Source organism: Rhea americana, unplaced genomic scaffold (assembly GCF_003343005.1).
Source record: "Rhea americana isolate MKP2758 unplaced genomic scaffold, rheAme1 scaffold_169, whole genome shotgun sequence".
NCBI lineage: Eukaryota > Metazoa > Chordata > Aves > Rheiformes > Rheidae > Rhea > Rhea americana.
This window is the reverse complement of record NW_028185805.1, coordinates 482,364-507,812: the sequence shown is the minus strand read 5'-3', so window position 1 is coordinate 507,812 and position 25,449 is coordinate 482,364. Positions and strand designations below refer to the sequence as shown.

The following is a 25,449-nucleotide window of genomic DNA, read 5'->3' as shown; positions in this document are numbered from 1 at the left end:
CTACATTTCATTGCTCTTACTTTCCTCTGGATTCTCAGAAACTTCTTCTTCTTCAAGTGAAAAGAACTCCTCTATCAATTCCCATACCTTCCTAAAAAAGCACAATATACAGAAACACAATCAGTGGGCAGAAAATGAGACTTAAATCAGTGACAGCCAACACCTGGGTGCAAGCACAGGTGGTRTCAGAGAGTCTTTCCGTTATGAGCCACACAAAAGTAACTTAGACTGAGTGCAGCTAACTTCAGGCACTTGAGGTTGCTTATAGAGACAGAAAGATTTGTCACCAGAGGATGATTCATCCTCAGTAACATCTTGCTACCTCAGATGTCTGAAATTTGTTGGAAGAGATCTAGGCAATGAGCTGAGGAAATCCTTTTYGCTACCATTCCCCTGCATGCTCTTCTCAATTAGATGCAGCAGCACGGGAACATAAAGATATGCTCTTCTCCTCCAAGTGTTTCTAATACCAAGAGAGATATTTTCTAGACCTGGCATTATTTTCTGAAAATAAAGATGGTTTATATTTACAGCACTAGTCCATATCATTTTGTAATGCTGTGTGGRCATCATTGTATGCACAGCACAGCTTGCTTTCCTGTTGCCTACCCTTCCTACAATGACCTGGGCATGGATCAAGCAGTGCCATTAAGACTTGACAATAAATGGATGGGCTTTTTTCCTTATAAATATTTACTCATATTAAAATGAAAGTGTTTCATCTAATTTTGTAGCTGTATTCTGGTCACTGTCCACAAAGACCTGAGYGAGACAGTTGACTAATACAAATGATAATGGAAAGCTAAATCCAAAAGGAACTTCATTATTTGAACTAGAGGTATGGGCACAACCATGCCACTAGGAAAACAAATAAAACTACACGACCTAATCTATCAGTTTACAGCTGTCCAATTGTATTTGAGCTTTTGTATTTTGAGTATTTTTAATTTAGCAAATGAGCACTAAAAATAAAAGGTTTTTCATTGAATAGCTGCTCAGCCTGAAGAAATCATGTTCCTGCAGCAGAATGAAAGAAGAAATTTGGCTGAGTAAATTGCTTGCTGCAAACATTTTATTTAGCTATAGTCACAGGCTCAATATTTGCCCCCAATTCACTGGACAATTTCTGAGCACCTGGGGGAAGCTTCTGCTGTAGATATTAAGTAAGGATTAATCTATGCTTTGCCTCTAATTAAATGTCATCTAAATTATCTTATGTGCATTAAGGGCAAGGGATGATACAGTTTTGACTTCAGACAATTAGATACCCTACTACTATTATGCCTCAAGATAGATTTTGATTCAGAAATCTCATGCTACTATTGCTGTTTTGGTCTCCCTGATCTGTCCTGGAGAAAGGGAATAATGTCAGCTCTAGAAATATGATTCGTAACATTAGGAGGGCAGAATTTTGGACATCTATTTTATAAAGCAACTTATTATGCAAATATCTGACAGCAGTGTGCATCTTTAAAAGGTTTATACATACGCTTTGCTGGAAGCAAAATGTTAGAGTCTTTCTGTTACATTTTTTAAAACATTTAGTGAGAACACTTCCTTAAATATCTCAGGGCTAATTATTTTTAATAATTAACATCATACAAATGAGACTAATTAACCTTGTATTCAACTATATCTACTACTAATTACCTCAATGTTTTATTTATAATAACCTTTTGACTGACTGATTGTTCTGTTTTAATAATGTTGCCAAATTTTTACTTTTCACAAAATAAGTCTCCTTATCCCTTTGGACAGAATTGCATTCCATTTGTTTCCAAGCTTTCTCTGTGAAATGGCATTGATTTTTGTCTGTGAAGTCCCATTGCCCTTCCAGTTTAAACTGCTGTCCTACCTTTCAAAAACAAAGAAATACCAAAAAGTAGGCTAATGCACTGCCCTGTATTTTCTAAGCAACTGTCTATGCAACTGCACCTTAAATCCTTCAGACCCTTAATATGGCAGTGACAATTTCTCCCTAAATCACAGTCATGTTTTATTTCCACCTGCTGTAAGGACCAATGCTTTAAATCTTGCACAGCCTACAAATCACATTTCTACTTTTCTCCACCTAGGGAGCATGTAATTTTGTAATTGTCCATAAGCTCCAGATCTACTAGTGCTCATCTCTGGCAAAGCAAATCTTGCAATTTGGCCTTTAAACAGGAGGCCAGAAATATGCTATTGTGTAATAACCGCTTTCCACGTTGTTTGTGGGGAGATTTTTTTTTATTTAGATCTCATGYGTTACTCTAGTGTTGTTCTCTTCCAATTCTTCCCCTTCCCCTCATTACACTTAATGAATGCATCCATTCAGAAAATTTTAATAAYGTAATATACAGTAACTTCATATCATAAAGCAGGTCACTTTCCATGTTCATGAAATTATCATATATTAGTGGGCTTAGATCATTAGGTAGCAGCTCATGAACTGACAGCTAACTCAAACTGCCATCCTCCAACAACAAAAGTGCTGTGAGTGCAGAGACTACTTGTAAACTTATGTTTGCAATTCCAACTTAATTAAGAATCCAAAACAGTAAATTAATTGAAGCTTAACCTTAATTTTAAGACCCTCACAAGCTCCTAAATCCAGCATGTTCTGTTTTAAGTTAAAAGTGATTTGAAAATCTTTATATTTCATAAGATCTGAGTTCAAGGTTCTGTATTGCTAAGATTCAAGACTTTTGAAATAAACATTTAGGCTTTTTTTTTTTTTTTTTACTTTCCCAGCACAATTTGAATGTTAAAAATTCTGCTGTGTCAGCAAAACAGACCTCCTGTAACCCTAAGTGTTGGCAATAGGATGATAATAGAATCATTCTTTTCTACATTCATGCATCATTTTCTTTTCCATCTGTAAGTATCGTCTTGGATTTTTGCCACCAATCTCATAACTGTAACACTGGAAGTGTACAGCTCACAGACTCATACAAACACAACGGATGTTTTTGTGCCTATGGCACAAAAAATAAGACCTGACATCTAAATCTCAGAAACCACTCACATAGCATAGTATTATGGTAACAGGAGACAACTCCATAATATCTGCCTAATGTCTGAAACACAAAAAGGTTGATCCAAAATACAGGAAGGTCAGCGAGGCTTTTCATGGATTGCTYAGGCCTTTTTCTAAGCCGCAACATCTCCCTGCAACTGATAAATGAAAACATTTACATTGCACATGCAAATRTAAACCAACAAATTAGGCATGCAGTAAAGCAAGAAGTTAGACCTGCCTAATTTGCCYGGATGCAGTGATTTCTTGTAAGGATAAATTTACTCCCTTAAATTCTAACAATAAACTAGACTTTTCGGCTATTTTATAGATCTAGTTTTTCAATTCATTTTGAGCTTTAGTTATGGCTGAAGGTTGCTCACTTTTTGCAAAACTGCAYTGCAGGCCTGAAAAGCAAACCTGTGAGCAGCACTTAAAACTCATGCCAGTCTGATACCATGTATACTATATATGTTGAAGCTTGTACCTAGYTGAGTATGTGCATTTCATGGCATTAATGGTCAATGATTAAGCAGAGATATCCTCTCTTCTTTGCTATTTTACCTTGGATGACTCCTCATCCAAGGCTTCTGAATGTTAAAAAMATAACATGAATAAACAGAGTCTTAGGATAGAGCTAAATACTGCAAGCACCACAGCAACACATAAATTCACTATTGATAGGTGGCCAGAGCCACATGGTTTAACTTTAGCTTCTTAAAGCAAGCTAACTCAATTGCTTGCGATTGACCCTGTAAACCCACAGAAAAAGAAAAAGAAAGAGAGAAAGAAAGAAAGCAAGAAGGAAAAGGAAAGAAAAAAAGAGAAAGAAAGGAAGAAAAAAATTATGTGAAACAAGCCTAGGAATCTCAAGCCAGTTCCAATAGGGAAAAAAAAAAAATTACAAAAGAGATACCAAAATTGGCCCTGGTGGCAGACAAGGGGCAGAATTCCTCCAGGTGAAGTGTGAGAAAACATTGGTTGGACACTGTGGGAAAGCTTAAAAGGTTTTCACAAGGGCCATAATGTGTCTGTTCTGTATTAACAAGTAACTGAAGCAATCAGGGATGATAATCAAACACTAACCATAATTCCCACTGTTAATTTTTCTTAGTTTAACACACTGGGCTGTACTGAAGTCAAGTCTATAGTCTCTGATTATGACTCCAAGCTGCTATTGTATGCGCTATGCAAGCAACATGCAGCTGCTATTAATACCTAATCTTTCTAACTGTGGTCTCACAAGTTATTAAAACACGTGTTTCCATCACTCTAACACTTTCTGTGTAACTATAATGGCATAACATATTTGAACATTACAGACTTACTTTTGATTTTCCTGCGTGATATGCAGTTTATCTAAAGTTTCTGTGATACTGTCTTCAAGTTCCTGTAAAAAGAAATACATATATTTAGAGAAATATTGAAATATCTTTCAGTGGCTAAGAAAATATCTGCAGTGATATTAATTGGTGATGTGTCTGATCAGCATTTAAAATACTCCAATATTTTTACTTCATTAACCTTGACAGAAATTATAGTAAGTAGTTCCTGTGTGATACGAGTTTTAATTTAACACTACATCAGAAGTTATGCATGTCTTTGATTCTGACATAACGCCTCACTTCTTGCCAACTCTCATACCGTGAGGAGAACTCTACAGACAGTAAATCCAAGTCTTAATGTATAAACATGGAAGGGTGTTTATAGCATTGCTTTTGTTAAAGCAATTATTTCTATACAAATTATTTGATTTTTGTCTTTCAGTATACATGTCCATTCCTGGTTTTTAGAGTGAACTACTAGACAAAACTTTGTCTGGGTGCTACTAGCTTTATGTTTCACATTTCAATAACATCTAAACAAAGCCTACTCTTTTGGCTACTAACAGAGAGAGCATCAGGCTTCAGAGTGTTCAGTGAAGTATTATCTGAACCAAAGATTGTTTTATTCAAGCTATTACTCACTTTTCTTCTCTTTTCAGGCATCTGTCAGTCCATTTATTTTACAGAAGTCTTTCCAGGCTTTTCTTGCTGAGCTATTCTGTGAATTTTAGAAGTTGCAGCTATCTACCATAGGCTCTCTTACCTCATTCCAGTGCCTTCACTACAGCTGGAAAATGGGAGCTTTTGCAGCTTTGATGTAAATATTCAAATCAAAGCACACTGATAGCTCTCTTCAGTAATAGCTGAATATGTATCTACTACCTTTCTACTTTCTAGCCAGCTGTTCTCAGCAGGCCTAATCTGGAACCTGCTGAAGCCAAAGAGAAGGTTTCCAATTATTTGGGATTAGACCTAGTGACAGTAACTCATGCAGAAATTAGTTTGCACTATGCCTGAATCRCACTGGGGCCTAAAGAAATAACTTACTTTTATTTGGTATTGAAGAAATATGTTTGATGAATTGATTTTCATAATTTCAGTCTGAAAAGGCAATATCATAGATCAGTTAAATTGTCATAAAACATTTCAGCAAAAGCAAATGCATCAAACTGACTTACCTATTTAAAAATGTAATCTGTGTGGGAAAGTACACATTGTACTCGTGCAGCATTATGAAATCATGTTTTAAAAGAATATGGAAAAGCACTAGTTTAATTAGCTTGCTCGTCTTAAATGATAATATGCTTGCTCTTTCAAAGGAGAGATGTTTTAAATGATGAATTATTATTATCAATAGTAATAAAAACTCAGTGAGCCTACACAGACATTCAGCCAAAATATCCTTGAAGGGCTAACTCTTCAGTGGTCTGAAGGGGCCTCTCCACTTCCCCTCCTGGCTACTTAYGGAGTATCAGAGGTTTCTCTCCCTTGCCTGATGTGGCTGTCTCCTGAGGCAACAACTATACAACACTGCCATCTGCTGCCTCTACTTTTTCATTACAGTAAGACAAAGCCCAGTACAACAAAAGCCGTACCCAATAGGATTAGAAATTTATATTTAAAGACCTTCTGAATTCTCATAATGTTTTTTTTTTTTTTTTTTTTTTTTTTGAAAAAGCAAGAAGAGCAACTTCTCAGAGTAGCTGTTTTTCAGAGGACCAGACTTCATATACACATTTCTCACGTCGCTGCAGCAGCACCCCTTACACACTGAAGGTGCACAGAGCCTAAGATCGCCTGCTTGCCAACAAAGAAGGGAAGGTGTCATGACTAGTTGCTATTATTCATTGTTTTAATATTTTGATACTAAGTACATTTGTCTAAATTAATCGAGTTCATCTTCTCCACGAGCCCCCTACTGATGCTTGGAGGCCTGCCGATTATTTTAGAAACAAGTGACAGACTCCTATCTTGTGCTCTTAGGTAGCAGCACAAGGAGTTATTTGAAAGAGCTGGCTGGCAAAACAGCAACTTTGAATATATCTTTCAATTTAAAGGCATCCAAGCATGATACAGGAACACAATGGCAGTCTTTATGCCTGAACTGTTAAAGACAAAAACAAAGATTTGGGGCAATTTTTGCAGTTTTTCTCAGCTTTCCTGTGACTTTTTGGCTGCTCTGTTTTACTCTCAGTGCAAATAATTAAATGGATTATATGTCATGTCAGCAGCTATAATTCTGCTTTAGAGGACAGAAAGTTTGGAGAAATGTTTGACCTTCCAGATGCTTATCCAAAACCAATCTCTACATAAACATTCTGCTGTTTGCCCACCATTAACAGTGACACATTATTCCCTGTTCATGCTGACTGTACTTTTAGCTTCTATTTAGCCGCATGAAATCACCTCCTCACTTCACACAGCTGGAACTCTTACTAGTGTAACCAATGACAGGGAGGGACRGGTTAAAAGCGGCTTCATTGAGATCATGCACTGTTTCTAACTGCACAACTGCCAGTAGAAAAGGAATACTGGTTTTAATGCTGAATGTGCCATTGCTGCAGAAATTTGCAAGTGTTTAACTTTTATAGTATAAATGGTCCTCACATAGGCCACATTCAGTATGCAATTTTTAGCACATAAGAAAATCTCGGCAAGTTCTGTACCTTGGATTGTATAGTATTCAGAACAGGCCTGTCTCCCACTGTTTGCTTTGTACAGCACCAGTCACAATGCAAGCTCAAGCAAAAATGATGGTGCTTACTGTACTACAAAAAAATAAAGAAGTAATAGCACTACTCTGTAATAAATATGCATGTTAATATTTGTATTCTTTTTCTTCTATTAAAAATCAATAATTTGAGCTCAGCAATCCATCACAGACCTCTTGTTTTCAGTCTAGACTTAAAACCTACCCTTCATTTATGTGGCTGAAATGTGTTCACATATATGGTCATTTATACCCCACATGAAAGATTTGCAGTCACATTCAGGTATTTAAGCACCTAGAAATGAGATTCCAGCGATTACTAGCACTGTGCTGTCATCAGCACTACACTATCACTGTCCCTGTTGAAGTCATTAGGCATTTCAGCACTGATTTCAAGGGTGGATGAGTTAGACAGCTCAGGATACTTCAAAATCCTACCTATTGGTGGACATTATTACCATCCTCCAAGCTGAGAAACACAACAGGTTAAAAATATGCTGCTCTAGTTGTTTAATAATTATTTGGCTACAAAATTCCCAACTTGTGACACAAATGGTGAAATAACCCCTATGTCCATAGACCACCATCTACAGTAAGGGTCAACTACAAAGCACTCTATTGCAGRGTAAGAGCCTGGACACTGTGGTAACTAGAGCCAGAGGATGGCCAGGGCTAGATATACCTGTTATGTTCTCAGAGGATAAAATAGACTGCTAAGTGCCAATCTCAGCTCTAGAGAGCCCATGATGGTAGTACCTAGACATCAGCACTTCTCAAGATACCTTGCTAGAAAGTATTTAGAATTAATGATTTCTTGCCTCTACATCTCTGAAAGTGTTCGTCATATCTACCATCCCAGCACAAGCCATTCTTTCTTTCTTCTCAGTCTCCAGTATCATCATTTCCTCCCATGTGCTGAGAACTTTACACCTCATTGATTCAAGCTGTTCAGCAACAGAGGGAGTTTCTGCTACTACCTCTTTTGTCTCATGGTCACCGCAGGTTTCTGGAAGTATAAAAATGCACACATGGTTGCAAGGACAGAGCTGCCAGTGAAAACTACCTGGTGTCTATGGCTGTGTCCACAGTGCTTGCAGTAGACATACCCAACTACAAGCTTGAGTTAGCCAAGCCACGTAATAAAGGCCAAGGACACCCACAACATTGCACCCAGGTCACCTGGTGCTCACACTCACTCTACTCATATTTCATTTCAGTCAGACTGATCTCTGCCCCACACCAGCTGTGCCACCCATCTTTGCAGTCACCCCAACCAAGACAATTTAAGCATTTCATTCAAAAACATGGACAAGCTCTGGATACAATGAGAACGCAGCCAAGGAGGAAATCCATGCTACATCCCCTACCAGCATGGAGAACTGGTAACAGCATGTAAGGAGCAGAATAAACATGCCATACCCCCTTAACAATCTAGAAAATGCACTTAAGAAGTACTTTCTGGGCCAATTTTGTTTTCGCCTACATTAAAACAAGAAAATAATGTGAGCATATGAGCTTYAAACAAATAACATTTTAAGGTAAGTGTGTGAGAGCCATCTCACATTGAATGCCTGCCTTTTCAAAAAAAACCACCCAAACCTCCCACCAGTAATCCTAGCTCAAAGCTGGAACGTCCAGTGGGGGGGGGGGGAGGAAATCTGCCTATGATGGTAAGGTCTGTTGTTCCCTCAGCATGCCCCTGCACTAGCACTCTGTTGATCAGGCAGATGGTATAAACACTAAATGTGGTCTAGGGCAGAGCAGTGGCCTTGGGGAACAGTCTGAAATGCCATGAGGATAAATGGAGCAGGGTATTTATCTCAGCAGCAGCAGGTGCTGGCTCTGTGCACACTGCTGACAGCTCTGGCGGGGAGCAAGCCCTGGGCTAGGCTCCCTGGGGAGCTGCCGCCTCTGCAGGAGCTCAGAGCTCAGTGCCTCCTCTGCAGGAGGAGCTGCCAGGGTGGCTTAGCCTCTCTTAGCTGGTCTATGTCTAGCCTTCAAGACCCTACACAGCCATCTCATCCTCCTGCCCAGCCAGGGTCTTGTCTGTGTTAAAATCTCTCTGGCTTTTTGCAGCTTTTGAGTGAGCTCACTCAAAGCTGCTCTGCTGGTCTGCACCAAGCTGTCCTTCCTCCTGCTCACTCTGCCCTGGGGAATGACATGTGCCCAGCCTTTGACGGGGCTGTAGAGGAGGAGGGGGAAAGGTGTGAGGGACTTGGGACCTCTGGAAGGAGGCCCTACTTCTGGAAGTGGGCAGTTGGTGCCTGCTGCACTGTGGTGAGAGCTGTATCATGGGTCCTTGCCTCCATCCAGCCCCTCACGAGGCATCTGGGGAGCATGAGGAGCTGCAGGCACAAACAAATAGTGTCCCTTACTCCCAGAGGGCTTGTATAAATAAACTGCTTTGCCYCCTGGCAGCACTGCACCTCCATGTCACACTGTGCTCTCACTTGTGGGTCCATTTCTTGGTGTTTGTCTGCAAAGGGAGGCTATGAAAAGCGGGGCAGCCAGGAGAGGTGTCAGGGTGCAGGGCTACACCTCCCAGGCTCTGCCACTACTGAGCGCTCAGAGAGGAGAGAGCCGGGAGGGAGGAAAGGCATCAGCAAGGGGAATGGGAAGAGGGAGAGGAAGAAGTGGTCTGTCTCTGCGGTGCAAGATGCAGCTGCCAGTGGTGCAGCCGCCCCCCCCACCGCCCCGGCTGACTGGAGCAGTGAGCAGAGCAAGAAAATTCTGGTGGCTCAAGTGCCGCCCTGGAGCTCCAGGGACTTTCAAAGCCAATGGTAGTTCGTTAGCCACTTCTGCAATGTAACAGCTTTGTGCAGTGTTGTCAGATTCAAGACTATGCCACTGTGCTGGGTAATGAGGATGTTTTAATGATTAAAGGCTGCCTGTTGTGATCCCAGAACACCTAAATTTCCTACTTCCCGAGCAGCTGTCGATAGGCAGCCAGCCCCTCTCTGCCTCCCTCTGGTCTGCGGTGCAGTATCTACATGCAGTCAATAGTTCAGTGAGGGATGACAGCATTGATGAAAAGCGAGGCAGACTGGAGGAAGAGAATACGAGCCTGACTTGAGCTGTGTGCGGCCTTGCATGGTGAAAGTGTACGACTGTGCTTCCTGCCTCTCCCCCAGTCCCAAGGGCCAACCGCTACCACCTTTGCAAAAATCCTTTCCTTTTACACAGGCCAGTCAAAATGATAGAGCTTATTTTAYGCAAAAACATTTCTCAGAAATGCCATGGCCTAGAAAYTTCTCAKTGTGTCCTTTTATGGGTCAGGCTGRTTACTGGGTGACCTGGTAGGGGTTTACAGAAATGCTACTTGGAAATAATCAAGTAGTGCCTTTTTATTTTAAAAAGGTTAGGAAAACATTTTATTTAACTCCCCAAAAAATCTATTATTTTCTCTTGGGAAAATCATAAGTTCTCATTTGAAGTTAACATGAAGAAAGTATTTTTGATTACTCAGCACTCCGCCTCCCAAAACAAAAAACATATTTTGCACAGCCTTGTTCTCTGAAGCACCAGCACTTGTTAGCACATTTACATCCCCAGTTTCATGGCTGGAGCTTCTAAATATAASTGTAACACAAAAAGAACAGCAACATTTATATCTTTTTTGACATGGCTGGTTTTGATTCCTCAATGTGTAATTGAGGAAGGTGAGGAGGGGAAATGTGAGGTTAACCGAACAAGTATTTTTTAAATTAGTAACTGATAGGGAAGGGAAGAGGGAGAAACCTTTACCCACTGCTTGAATGTCTTTTAGCTCATTTTATGCAAAACCATTTCTCAGAARTGCCTTGGCCTAGAAACTTCTGATTGTTTTATTCATTAGTCCTGCAGGAGAGCTAGAGCCAATGACTGATTTTATGGGGTTTTTAGTAGTTGGCTGCAAAGCTTTGGAATTCAAAAATTGTACCATGCTGTAGAAATGCACACATTCAGGGCAGCTGCATCCAGGCATACGTTCATTGACGTGAAGACAGTTACACTAGGGAGAAATTGGGGCCAGTTTAATTTCTGAGGAAAAAAGAAAAAGCAGAAGCTGGTTTGATTGTGCAGCACTATTCCTACTAAAAGTATTTATAAAAGAGAGGTAGATACCAGCAGTAAAAACCACATACAGTGAAGGTAACGAGTCCACATAGCCTGCAGTAGAACACTGGACCACTAACACATTGCACATAAAGCAGGTTTGTTTTCCTCTTTCATCAGAGCAGTGCTATCAGACATCAGGCATTTCATATCACAACTTAAACACCTATTTCCTTATTTACTGCATTATAACTTGCAAACCACTATGTTCTCATGTTCTGGAAGAAAATTGTGCTTTGAATATAGCTTTTCAATAAAGTCATAGAATACAGATGTACTATATGGCCAGATCAATCATACTGTATTCTACTCTGATGACACTTCCAAATTTTAACCAGTTCCACAAATTCACTCAGCTTTTCTTTTTTTCCTCTCACAACTTTCTAGATTTACATATATTACRTTACTATGGATAATTCAAAGGTTCTGATCTAGATTCCATTGATCAAAGGCTTTATTAAAAGACATAGTTTTCTCAGGAAATACATAAGTAGACTGTAAACCTCATTGATGTTATTAAAYGAAGAAACCTAGCAAGCAGCCAAGAAGGTCTGGAGTTTTGTATGAATAACTAGAGCATCCATGACTGATACAGTGAATGCTGAAAAGCAGCTTAGGAAGGCCTATAAAATCACATGATCACATGATAAGCATGAAATACAGTTATCACACTTCTGCCAGCTGAAGGGTTTTGCATACCATCCTCTGAGACATCTTTAACTCACCAGAGTGTTGTGACTTCTACAGTGACAGAATCAGGCACAGACTCACAGAGACAATTTGGCAATTCTCTAGGTTCCTTAAGCGTTGGAAAGTCTCCCATTGACATCCACAGGTTTTAGATGAGATCAGGAATGAAGCAAATATGTTATGTACCTGACTTCATTAGGTGCCAGCACATTGTCATCATACTAACAGAAAAAAACCCTCATCAACTGAGRTATTTTTTGGCTTGGTTTTCTTTCAAACCATTTAGGACACCTTAGTACCCTAATTTGGACCATATTTCATTTTCATTTGAGTTAGAATTGTCATATCACTCACCTGTTTTATCCTCAGGGCTCTGGCTCACCCACATCACCATTTTTAATTCATTCTGCAGTCTAGAACAGAACAAAGGAGAACAACACTGTAGGGTGATCACAGATGTGTTTTCAATACCATACAATGAGCAAGGCATGAGCAYAAGTTAATGCAGATGACCCCCCATTTCTTACAGTAATCAAGATTATTACTGATACCTAGAGGCAAAATTCTGCTCTAATATAACATAAAGCAAATTTAAGCTCACTTAAAGACAGTGACGTGACTCCAGGTGATCTGAATGCTCAGTGATGCAAAGGAGAGAAAAACTGAGTGTGTGAAAAGCTAACAGGAGTCAGACRGTCACCCTCTGCTTCATTAAAATGTCAGCTTCTTTTCCTGAGAAGGAAAACTTCTTATTCACCTAGTGGAAATACTGAAGCAATTACATATTACTTATAYACATAGCGAGCCATATAGGTTGTACAATAATATAAGTGGACAGTTCAGTTCTTTGTATATATTTCAGCATTCTGACTTCCCCTCTCCTCACCAGAGCTTCAAAATCCTTCCAGATGTTCTAACTTTACTAAACAATGTTATTTTAAAAGAAGTTATCAGGTTTGTGTGAAAATGTTTTCCGTTTGCCACTGGCCAAAGATGGTTCCCCCATATAAAGAAAGAATTACACATGACCCTTGGCAAAAAGAGGAAGARTTTGGTGTTAAGCTCTTAGTATCAATGAATGCATGAGAACATCAGATTTTGATTGTTAGCTTTCCTGCAAAATTAGAAAGCTATCAATTGGACAGTGCAACTTCCTACGCTTTTCTGGAAACAAATTACTGTCCAGGCTCAAAAGGTCTTAAAGTTATAGGATTTTTATCCTATAGTAGTCAAATCTTTCAAGAATTCCTTCAGATCATTCTGGGTTGTTCATCATTATTCCCTTTCAGCCCTTTGGCAGAAAACAAAATGTCATATTTTTTCTCCTTTACTTCTAAAATATTTATGAAAGCTTACACAAAAATCAATCTCTGTAGCCTAGATAAAATTAACATATGTGTGGTCTATAAATATTCCACACCATGTCCCTGATCCATCTTAAATTCATGGCAGCTTGACTTTATCCCACTCTACCACATCATGAATTCTCTCTCTGTAGACATGTGTACATGTGTTAGAGTACTGGGCCCCTGTTAATTAGCATCCTGACTGTTTACACTAGGAGAAACTAGTGAACATGAGTCTCTCTCGTACTCCAGTATCATAACTGCAGAATCACAGACAGTACATTTTGAAAGCATAGTGTAAATACTGTAATGTGTACACACTAAATACAATGAAAACAATCATTGCAAAGCAGACATAAAAGACCTCTTAGAGTATCTAATCTAGTTAGAGTAAGAAGAAAAAAATTTAGAAGAAAAAGGCACGGAAAAGAAGGGAGAATCATCAGTTGAGTTCAAGACTGACTTGTTAATTCTTCGGATTGCTGAAGGACAGTGGAGTAGRGAAGAAAACAAGGAAGTATGTATGCAAGATCTCCTACCAGGACAGCTTTCAAGCCTAAAGGTTGGAGGTCTAGAATTAAACAGCAACAAGACCAAACATTACGGGTGGGCAAGTCAGATCAGAGCTTGGAGCAAGCAGAAGAAGGTTCAGAAGCTGCAATACAAAATATCAGGGGAAAGTTGAAGACAGAGGCATGAAAATGCTAGGTCAGTCTGAAGAAGGCAGAGTGTCTCAGGAAGTTTGAAAATAAATCAGACAAAATAAGGAAGTCAGACTAAGTCCTGTCTTGGGCTAGAGCACACAAACACAAGCACAGGTTACGCTGTCTACACAGCGAGGAATGAAGCCAAGGACTCAACAAAGTGACAGCTCCAATGCCTGATGATGCAGGCTGCAGTCCTTGTGGTCAGCAGATTTCTCTGTAGCTACAWAAGCTCTTTAGTGGAGATGAGTCAGAGTCAGGAATGGCAAAACAAAAATCCCTTTCCCCTGCTCAGAGCTAAACTGTGTCTCCCATTGCAACTGATACAAGAAAGGGGAGAGAGGGTGGAAATGAACCATATAATAAACAAAGCAGAAAGTTTTTTATCTAGAGGAGGCCATACAAAGGGTATGATTCCTTGGCTTTCTGTTTAAGAGCAGAAGTCTGTAAAACTGCTCTTTTTTACAACTGATTATTTGTTGCTGCTTTATCCCATCTACGCGATAGTCACTAGAGGGTCAAGAGCGTGCAGGTCTCCAGCATTAACAATACTTACTCTTGGTTTCTTGCCAGGGCAGCTTTCGCCTTCTTCATAAGAACCTGCACATCTTTCCTGGCTGCATGTATTTCTTGAGCCTTTGAGGGTCTTGTTTCCATTCCTTTGACCTGAGCCTTCAAAGTCTGCAAATGTAAAAACAAGAGTAAAATGTGAACAAATGTAAAATGTATCTTTGGATAATATTTTCTTCTCTGAAGATTGGCATCAATATTAAAATTAATTTTTCAGTAAAATTCAGTTCTGATGGAGACTTCTGAATGAGCTGGGCATGAGAGTAAGAGCTGACATGGCCAGGCATGAACTAAAAAACTATGGTGGGTTTTAGAGTCACTTAAAGAAGTCTGCAATTGGTAGATAGGGTTGTTAAAAATAGAATAAGCACTGACTAAATAGAATGACTAATAGAACAAGCACTGGTTGCTTTTGTATATCACAACAGGCCAATAACAAAGACTCAGACCCATCCAAAACCCTTGCTTCCAGAGAATCCTTTTGGGTGTTTTGCTGCTTAGCAGCATGTTACTTATGCTAGACAAAGCACATATAGGCTGTCAGACATGCCAGGTTCATCATTACCATTCATTGTGGTTTCAACAGATTGTCAATAATTCACAGAAGCTCCCAGGCTCAGCACCAAAGGGAGCGGATACCTGGGATGAGATCTGCAGAGTATATCCAAAGGATGTGCTCAGGGTCAATTGAGAGCACTCATCTACAGAGCCAACAAGGGAGGTGGGGGAATCGTTTTGAAGTATGGAAGGTAAAAAGAGGAAGAATGCAAAAGTATCAGGTAAAGAAGCACAAAATGGACTCAAATCAATAAAGAAAAAAGTAAATATGCTTCTCAACAGGTTAGATCTGCCAGACCCAGAGCCATGAAGCGCATGGTGAAGAACTGGGCCAAGCACGACACATCTTCTCTCAGGGTACCATGTGGGCTAGCAGCTCCTTGGGGCCAGGGCTGGTGTCAGAGTGCTCCTAGTGGGCCAGGGCTGGGCCTCACCACCCGGATCCCTTTTACTGTCCCAACAGAGCAGGGCAGTRGGAGCAGCCCAAGCCCTGGGTATCAGGAACCACTGCAGAGATGGGACCAGGCCAAGGCTGGGCCAGGCAATCACCCATGGGTCATGGTTAGGCTTGGCAGGGATCCCCTTTCTCTTCTTCTACCAGAAGTGAGATGTCACTGGTGAGGGAATGGGTGTGTGGCACTACTACTGCCAGGCTTATACTAGTGTAACCCCCTGCACAGCAGGACTTCTGCAGAACGGCTGCCGAGAGAATAATATGGTCCTGCTAAGGAGGAAATGACAGCTTGTAATACTGGCACCTTCTTCTGCCATGTTTATTGCCCTTCCTTCTATTCAAATTCCAATTTTACTATCCCTACGAAAAAGAGGCAGAACGTTTACCTGAGGCAGCCACCTCATACTCTGTGCAATGGGCTGTATGATTCTAATGTGCCTATGTACCATGGCCATAATGATCTGGACACAGGGGATGTTTTCTTTGCCACTTAGAAGGGCGAATTTTTCCAAGATCCAACATGACTCTTCTAGGAATGAAAGTGAACCTACTTATTTGTTTCATAAGAGACCACTAAAACAGTGCTCAGATAGTGCTCATTTTCTGTTACTAACAACAGGTGACATATCCAAATAGGTGATAATAAGTTTGATCGCAGGACTAAGGTTCTCAAAAAGATGAGAAGAAAGACTCATGTCTGTTTGTCCATCTAAAAGCACCTATTTTCAAAAAACTAAGACCTTATGGCTTAATTGAGAGCTAATGTTAACAAGTAAATACTACCTTGTATCGTTCTGTAGGCAGGGAGTCCAGAAGTATCATCATGTACAGCTCATATTCATTCTAAACAAATTGAGAGGAAGGAAGAACATTAGAAACATTAGAAAATGTCCAGGGATTACACAGTCTGATTCCACTCTGATTCCAGAAAAATCATACTTCTTCTGCTAGTGCCAAAAGATTTACTTCTGTTTTTGCACACGATCTTGTTCAAAATCCACCAAAGCTGATAATTTGGATTTTGCCCTTGCCAATGTGATTCTCAGCACAGATCACCTACCCATCTTGCTTCTCTTCCTCAAGAATGTCTTGAGTTTCACTGTCTGCCACCTATTTTCTTCTCTCACCTACAGCTGTTAGATTTTAGTGGTAACTATTTTGTCAGCAGATATATAGGAGTGACATTCTTCTACCCTTCAGTTATTACGGGGAGAGTCAATGTAGGATTTCTATCATCACTAACAACACATCAGAGCATGCAGAATCAGAGCGCAATTTGGTTTTCTCCTATATTTTAGTTGTGTTCCATGTGCAAATAACTATTTTGAATGTCCAAAAAGAGAAAGAAACATATTTTGTCCCCACATAAAGGGTTTCAAAAGTCATTCTTCAGCATAGCGTAAAATCAAAAGACGAGAATAGGCAACACTGCTTAGTCAGATAAGAAYTACATGTAGCTGTCAAAGGGAGAGGTGGAAAACTAATGTACTAGTAGGTTATGCTTTGATTTTTTCCAAAACTTTTTCATGACTTTAGAATTAGGGCTAGAGTTCCAGAAAGTGAGTTAAAGTTTTCTTGATGTTTTTTTTAGTGATGCTTTCTTTTTTAAGTGCTTAAGTGGTAACCAAATGTTTGGTATCTGTTTATGTAACTCATACAGTGCATTAGCAGAAAGCTTGGAAAAGAACTCATACATTTTTTTTTCCAGTAGCTGACTGCCCTTCCCACTTGTCCATAAGGAGATGTTAAAGCCAGTGCAAATGTAACCATTGCTTGTGATGATGCTGTCCTGTAGCCTGTGCACACTGCAGGAGAAGAGTATCATGGTTTGCCACTATAATTACAAAATCAGATGGTGTAAAGTCACAGTRGAAACACTGGGACACATGGAAGGGGTTTGTTGACTCATCAGTAGGGCCAGAAACAGAACTTTGAACATACTAAACACATAATCACTCATGTCTTACAGGCATATAGTTTAATTCACTGGTCAGCATAAAGAAAGGGATGGTAACACTTAACATATGCACATTGTTGTAGCCCTAATTAAAATGAATCAAGGCAGTGACTAAAATCATAGCCGGCTCCTGAATCACTTAATATGACAAGTTTTGAATGCTCCTTGCTCTTCACAATCACCGCTTTCAGTCATGCGTCTGTGTGCCTTATTTCCTTCAGCCTCTTCCCCCTTTCCCCAGCAGCCACTCCACCTACTTGGTTCAGTAGGTGTCTTCCCCCCTCACAACTAGGGGTTAGATTTGGAAGTCCTTACCAAACGCAAGAGGTAGAGAAGGCCAATTCCTGTCTGTTCCCTGGCTCTGCTCCCAAAAGCTCCTGCCCCACATGCGCAACACACATCTGTGAGCTGAACGATCTACAGAGGTATGCCTTTCCTTGTGATTTCTCCTTTCTCTTTTAACATGATGCTTAGAGAAGGAAATGATGTCAGCTCAAGTTGCTGAGCAGACTGGTAAAATGAATTTCTGTTCATGTAGTGGCATATCTGTTAAAACTTGTAGTCTCTGCTCTTGTTTGCTTACCTACATACAGTGGAAGAATAAGCTCAAATGGGGGAAAAATCAGCTCCTTTGAGAGCATTACTGATAAAAATGGTTCTCTGAGCCCATGTTTGTTGGGTATGTTTGATTTTAACATGTAAGCAAGAGATCAGATAAAAGTCTCCAAAAGAATATAAATTCTCAGCACTGTCATAGAATCAGAGGACCATAGAATCAGTAAGGTTGGAAGGGACCTCTGAAGGTCATCTAGTCCAACCTCCYYGCTCAGCAKGGTCACCTAGAGCATGGTAGACAGGGTTGCGTCCAGGCGGGCCGTGACATCTCCAGAGAAGGAAACTCCACAGCCTCTCTGGGCAACCTGGTCCAGTGCTCTGTCACTCTCACAGGGAAGAAATTCCCCCTCACGGTCAGGCGGAACTGCCTGTGCTTCAATTTCTGCCCTTTGCCTCTTGTCCTGTCACATGGGACAACTGAAAAGAGTTTGTCCCCGTCCCCTTGACACCCTCCCTTCAGGTACTTCTACACATTGATATATCCCCCCTCAGTCTTCTCTTCCCCAGGCTGAAGAGGCCCAGCTCTCRCAGCTGTTCATCATAGGGCAGGTGCTCCAGCCCTCTGATCATCTTCGTAGCCCTACACTGGACTCTCTCCAGTAGCTCCATGTCTCTCTTGGACTGGGGAGCCCAGAACTGGACACAGKACTCGAGATGAGGCCTCCCCAGGGCTGAGCAGAGGGGCAGGATCACCTCCCTCGAGCTGCTGGCAATACTCTTCCTAATGCACCCCAGGAGACCATTGGCCTTCCTGGCCACAAGGGCWCATTACTGCCTCATGGTCAACTTGTCATCYACCAGCACTCCYAGGTCYTTCTCTGCAGAGCTGCTCTCCACAAGGTCAGCCCCCAGCTTGTACTGGTGCACAGGGTTATTTTTCCCCAGGTGCAGGACCCTGCACTTGCCCTTGTTGAACCTCAGGAGGTTCCTCTCTGCCCARCTCTCCAGCCTGTCCAGGTCTCTCTGAATGGCAGCACAGCCCTCGGGTGGATCAGCCACTCCTCCCAGCTTGGTATCATCAGCAAACTTGCTGAGGAGGCACTCTGTCCCCTCATCCAGGTCATTGATGAAGTTGAACAGGATGGGACCCAGTACTGAGCCCTGGGGGACGCCGCTAGCCACAGGCCTCCAACGAGACTCCAYRCCACTAATGACGACCCTCTGAGCTCTGCCTTTCAGCCATTTCTCAATCCACCGCACTGTCCACTTGTCTAACCCACACTTCCAGAGCTTCCCTAGGAACTATCACTATCTTCATTGTAGCTTAAAGTGGATAGATGTGCCAGATGGTGCTGAGAAAAATGTTGGTAAAGGCTACTGGGAGGTAACATAAGATTAATAGTAGCTAATGTGCATTTAGCTTATGTCATGCTAAATTTAGGAATGTTTCTTACCTTAATTTCCTTCAAAATATCACCAAATATCAAAGAGCTATTGCAAATATCTTCAAACACTTTCTCAGCAATCTGCAGTCGTTTGAAATGGAACGGATCGCAGTCACGGATTTTCTGGAGCTCCTGTACAATCATCAGCATGAACAACTATGCAAGTGCAYGCAGAGAAGGTGCTCTAAAACAGTTACTGTCAAAATATGTTATTTGGTTCAAATTCATGCCATCCATCCTGATGGTATGCAGTAAAAAATATCATGAGAGGCCAGCAACTGAAGAATAAATGGTTAGAAGATCAAGTCCATYGTCACAACTTGATTTCTGTATTTGGATCATCAATAAGAAAATAGTTCACATCCAATAAGACAAGATGTACTGACCACCAAAAAAATGAGGGGCAGAAGCTAATTATCACATTAGGCTTGCACTTATGTTTGAATGTTTTGCTTACATGTTTACAGCTAGTCCTTCCATAAGAAGAAATCGTTCTGTTTCTACTAACTTCGACAGAGCATCTCCAGGGCTGTGAGAAGCAGCCCTCAAAACATGTTGCATCTTTTATAGCAATTGATAGCTCAGAGAGAYAACATAAATGAACAAATAAATAAATAACCCAAGAAACCCTAGCTCAGGAATGCAACAGTTAAAATCATACTTTAGAATTTCATGGTTCTACGTATCAGCTGTGAGTAACAAATCTGAGATAGAAAATGTCTCATAGGCAATCTATGCTATTTCCTCTGTCATAGGAACATTTTATCTAGAGTTACTGGCCACACTTCAAAATGCTCCATTCCTAAGATTAACTTTTTCACAACAAGCTCTTTAGGTAGATAATGGACTAGGGAAAGTTTTTCAGTTCTCATGAAACTCCATCCCTGACTTCTATGAATTCAGTATCTTAGTCCTGCTCCTTGGCTTCCACATCTGACTTTCAGCAGACTGATGAGATAGATTGCTACTGCTTCTTCCAGGTAGCCTCACCTCAAGCAACCTCAGCAGCTTCTGCTTGTTGCACATGCTTGAGCCTGCATCTCATCAACTGGCAACTCTCTATGTGCAAAGACATACTCCAAAACACACATGAAGAAGGTAGCTTCTTCTTTTTTTTTTTTTTTTTTTTTTTTTGCTGCTGCTACAAAACAAGAACATGGTTCCTGCAGAGCTGCTGTCCCAGATCCTGCTTAACTGTATATCTAATCCACATCTCCACATGAAGATGTGGAAGGGACCACAGTGGAACACAATTTTTGGCTCTAGGTTTTGAAGCACATTATACATGCATCTTGCAAATGAGTGGCTAAGCAATGGGATCAACTCTGACAAGCAGAAGAGACAGGTATGTTCGCTCAAACCCCATCTTTTTCACGGAACTCACATAATGCCCTAGACCAATTCTTTCTCACAGAAAGATTTTGCAAATTTTACCTTTCCATCGATTTGGGAACTTTTTTCTTACCTTAGCTAGTTTCATTTCATGCTGCTTTGATACTTTGCTCCCTGTGAAATCATTCTGTAGTAATTCATGATTTGCTATGAACTCCCTCTGGAAATGCAGGAACTTGTTAAACTGATCAGTTTTAGTTATACCAGCCAAGTATGAAGGTATAAACTGGTATTTCTCCTGGGCAGGTTCAGCAACATACTGTTGGCTGTTCTTAAACGGTTTGTTTTTCAGCACCATAATCTCTGACACATCTAACTCATGTCTTTGGAGATGCGTACTGAGTCTGTCAGTTCCCTCCTTCACTTTCTTTTTAGGTGCTTTCAAGTTTAAACTTTCCAGTGGAGTTAATGATACATCTGTTGGGGGACCAACCTTAGTCACAGAAGATTGTTGATATCTGTTGGTAGGGAAGGAAGAGTCAATGTGTGCTGGAAGTGGAGGGATGCTGGCATAAAAGTTACTTGAAAACTTTTTCATCTTCCTAGCTCTCTCATTTTGACCTGGGAGTTGATCTCTTTCTCTCATGAGGCTGGTTTGCTTCCTGGCAGAATCCCACTGTCCCCATTTTATTTTCTCTGAGGGTTTATAAAGCTTGTTATGGTTTAAATGTCCTGAGGTGTAAAGTTTAATATCATCTTTGTGGGCTATTTCCATGCTATCTAGGAGATGAGTCAGGCTCCTCATTTGCCAGCTTCTCTCCATGGTGAAACGGACTGCTGCAGCTTAAAAGAAAGAGGAAAGACAAAATCTACCTTTAAAAAAAAAGGGGGGGGGGAGGAGAGCTTTAGATGGTAACAAATACTAAAACTTTTCTATTCTATTACATTGTATTTTAAAAAGAGTTGGCCTAAGAAAACATGCTATCTTCCTTCTATACATGGCAGTGTACAGATAATCCAAGAGACCTAGACTGGCTAGTAAATTCCTGCTTAGCTCAGCATCTGCCCACACTTCTTGGTACTAAGTCTCTGATTTTCTTCCCCAGACCTTTCCATGAACTTTGCTGCTTCAAACAGCAGTCTGCTCTACCTGTTAATTAATACTAGGCCTGAGACTGATCCTTTTCTACTGTATGACAAATAATCCCTTCCAGAAACTAACTATTCTTACTGGCGTGTTGCTTTAGAAACTCAGTCCTCCTAAGTTTAAGTCTACCTTTGTTCCTTGTCAGATTATATTTTGTTACACGCTAATCTTGCACCAATGTAGTTCTTTAGCGTCAGTAATTCTTTCCTTGTCAACTACTCCTTAATATGTATTTTGCAGAGAGGAAGCATGGCTTCTTTCAGCCTTGCTTTTGTCCAATGAAAGAAACAAAGCTGAGCATATATTACCTTGTTTAGCTGTAAACATCTTTCTCAAGGTAAGCTCTCCATTCCTCTGATCATCTTAATATTTCTGCTCTGCTCCTTTCAGAGTTCCACAAAATCACTGAGGTAAGACAAACCCACCCTGCTCAAGCAAGGTCAGCTACAGCATGTTGCTCAGGACCATGTCCAGACAGGTTTGAATATCTCTGAGGATGCAGACTCCACAACCTCCCTGGGTAGCCTATTCCAGCATTTGATCACCCTCACAGTGAAAGGTTTTTTTCACATGTTTGAATGGAATTTCTTGTGTTTCATTTTGCGCCCATTGCCTTTCATCCTGTCACTGGGCACCAGTGAGAAGAGTCTGGTTCTGTCTTCTTTACTCTCCTCCATCAGATATTTATACATATTGATCAAATTCCCCCTAAGYCTCCTCTTCTCCAGGCTAAATAGTCCCAGCTCTGCCGGTCTCTCCTCATATGAGAAATGCTCCAGTCCCTTAATTATCTTTGTGGCCCTTCATTGGACTCGCTCCAGAATGGCCATAGCTCTCCTGCATGGGAGCACCCAACACTGGACTCAGCACTCCGGATGTAGCCTCTCCAGTGCTAGAGGGGCAGGATCACCTCCATCGACCTGCTGGCAACACTACTCCTAATGCAGCCCAAGAGGCTGTTGGTCGTCTTTGATGCAAGGGCACAAAGGGAGTTTGAATTACTCTGCCCTGAACATGAATGACAGAACCATACACAGCATTAACTCATGTCCCTATTTCAAGAGATGTTGAGCCATTTTGAGTACTTGTAATTCAAAAGGACTTTTGGTTCAAAATGGAGTTTACTTATTCTAAAAAAAAAAGTTTAACAATTTTCTAGGAGTAGTATTTTATGCCAAATGGTCTTTTAATGCTTGCATTAGCAGGRATTTGACACTGCCAGAATGACAAAGGCAATGACACCTGTGGAGTATATTGATCAAGAAAGGATGCACATACCTTCCACTAATATACCTCTGCCTTAGACTGTAACTGCTTTGGGATGAAGACCGTACAGTGCATTCTGTGTCACTCATGACTCAGCCCACAAACATTGCAGCTGATGATGGCTGTGGTGGTAATGGCTTTGTCATCCATTTGCTCACTCAGCATTGTGTAATCTTAAACTCAGACATGTAACATCTTGAAAGCTACAAGTTTTTGAATGTGAAAAACTTGAGGAAAATGGTAGGCTGATTTTCATAACACTTGTTGGAAAGTGGATCATTGTTTGCTTTTTTTAARGGAGTAAAGCGGCCTTTAAAAATCAGCATTTTTTTAATACCTCATGATATTGTTGTGCTCTGGCTCAGAGTGACCTAATAGAAGGTCAGAACCAGAGTCACTGGTTCTGAGTCACTGTAGTGCTCTGGTGTATTTAGAAAATTTAGCTTTATGTATATAAAAACTCTGGTCCTGTAGGATTTTGTTGACYTGGAGGGGTGAGGCAACAAAGCCCACAGCAGTAGTGTTCAGGGACAAGAGATTTGTGAGGCTATCTCCATGGGGATGCCAGTTTGGAGGATAACAATGCAGTTCCTTTCAGTGCTACAATAAGCAAAAAGACCAAGAGGCAACAGAGGGGCAGGCTGGTTTTTAGGCCAGCTCTCCATACGCCAGGAAGCTGGACAAGATCTTAGAACAGCTGCATACTATGGCAGACATCCACACAACACTGGAGCCTGCAAGAGGCCATAGTAGAAGGACAGGGCTCAGCCTGACCTCAGCATCTGCTTCCCAAACCCACTGGCAGCCCATGAGAAAGCAAATGCAAAAGGCAAGAATAGGTTTGCATTCATTTTTAGCATATGACCGGATGCCCAGGAGACACTTGCTCTCACTGCTGGTTATCAACAAAGCGAGCTTCAGTGAGCTAGTATTTCCAAGTCGCTCYCCCCCTTTTTCCCCATAGTGCAGCCCTCCTCACCTTCCTGAGATGGTGACAAGCTAATGTGGACAACACAGGTTCCTGTTATCCTCTCCTGTTTCCTCAGTCAGGTTAGTCTGCATTTTTCCACTACATTAGGAGTGCTCCAGTGCTTTTCCAGGCAAGCTAACTCTGTCCTGTGATGGCACACATGGAAAGCTCAGCATCAGTGCTTGCAGCAAAGCGAGCCCACAACCCAGCAAGCCGGTGGTGCCGTTTCAGTGACAGCCTCAGTATGGTCATTCCAAAACGGGGGAGACATTTCTCTTCACAAAGGGACATAGTCCCTACACGGAGACTTGTGGAAGCACCACTCTTAATATTACAAGACATCATCAAAGTACATAAATGTTAAGTGAAAGAGCAAAGAAATGCTGCTACTCTGCTCAGTGCAGAAGGGGATGCAGGAGAGCAAAAATGCCAAAGCAAGCTTTTCCTTAACTTATCACTGAACAGGTGAGCAGGTGACTAGCACAGGCAACATCAGTGAGAGAGGGGTAAATAAATGCTATAAAAGAAAAGACAGCTTCAATGAGGAGAAAGCAGATTAGGCAGTACTTGGAATATTTTGTTACTAATTTGGCTGAACCTGATAAACATCTCTCTGGAGTATGTGAAAAACTAGCTGAAACAGTCTCAGAATTGTTAACAGCTATTTTGAGAGGAACAGCTGGGGACAGGTGAGGCATCAGTGCTGGAAACAGTGTCTGTCTTTGAGGGAAGAGGCGAGGGGAGAGAGAAGAGGAGGAGCTCAGTAATTTCATCTTCCACATATATCCTGTGGAAAAACACAACTTGCTATAGGCACTTGGATGATAAGTAGCTGAGTAACAGCCAGCATGATGGTAGAAGAGTGTTAGTGCAAAGGAGAAGCAGTACTGTTGCATATCTGGACTTTACTGAGACTTTTGATACAATCTCATGTAGCATTCTTATGAGCAAACACACTAAAAATCTAGATGGAAATAGGCTAATGTGGATGCAAAAACTAACTAGAAAACTATATTCAGAAAGGAATTATAAAGGTTCCCTGTACAAATGGAAGAGGTACCAAGCAGTATAATATGGAGATTCATCCTGGATCTGGATTTGATTTTCTCAGCATTTTTATTTATGCTCTGGATGATGGAATACACAATATGCTTATTAAATTCACAGATGACATGAAACAGAAAAGGGCTGCAGATATTCTCATGGACAAAACTAGAATTCAAAAAGCTCTTGATAAATGGGAGAACTTCTGAAAACAGCTGGATGAATCTTAATATGTGCAGAAACAATCAGCTGCCCAGAGGTCAGCAACAGCTGCCTCAGTAGG

The 25,449-nt window shown here is 41.0% G+C and overlaps 1 protein-coding gene across 1 annotated transcript; it reads right to left on the bottom strand.

Annotated features, from left to right (window-relative positions):
* CUNH6orf118 (chromosome unknown C6orf118 homolog) lies at window positions 1-21,562 on the bottom strand. Its single transcript, XM_085300767.1, has 9 exons — window positions 20,873-21,562; window positions 19,417-19,539; window positions 16,234-16,293; window positions 14,425-14,549; window positions 12,173-12,231; window positions 7,852-8,039; window positions 5,371-5,424; window positions 4,327-4,388; window positions 1-91 (listed from the first exon to the last, which is right to left on the bottom strand). Exons 1-9 carry the CDS (start codon window positions 21,560-21,562, stop codon window positions 1-3), a joined length of 1,452 nt encoding a protein of 483 aa, XP_085156893.1.
* Between the last annotated feature and the right edge of the window lie 3,887 nt (window positions 21,563-25,449).

Bases quoted from the DNA above. Each gene is read 5' to 3' on its own strand.
- CUNH6orf118 (XM_085300767.1), bottom strand. From the start codon at position 21,562: ATGGAGAGAAGCTGGCAAATGAGGAGCCTGACTCATCTCCTAGATAGC. The intron at 16,294-19,416 runs GTAAGAAACATT...CAATTTGTTTAG, and splicing joins ATATTTTGAAGGAAATTAAG to AATGAATATGAGCTGTACAT. The intron at 14,550-16,233 runs GTAGTATTTACT...TTACATTTGCAG, and splicing joins TGCCTACAGAACGATACAAG to ACTTTGAAGGCTCAGGTCAA.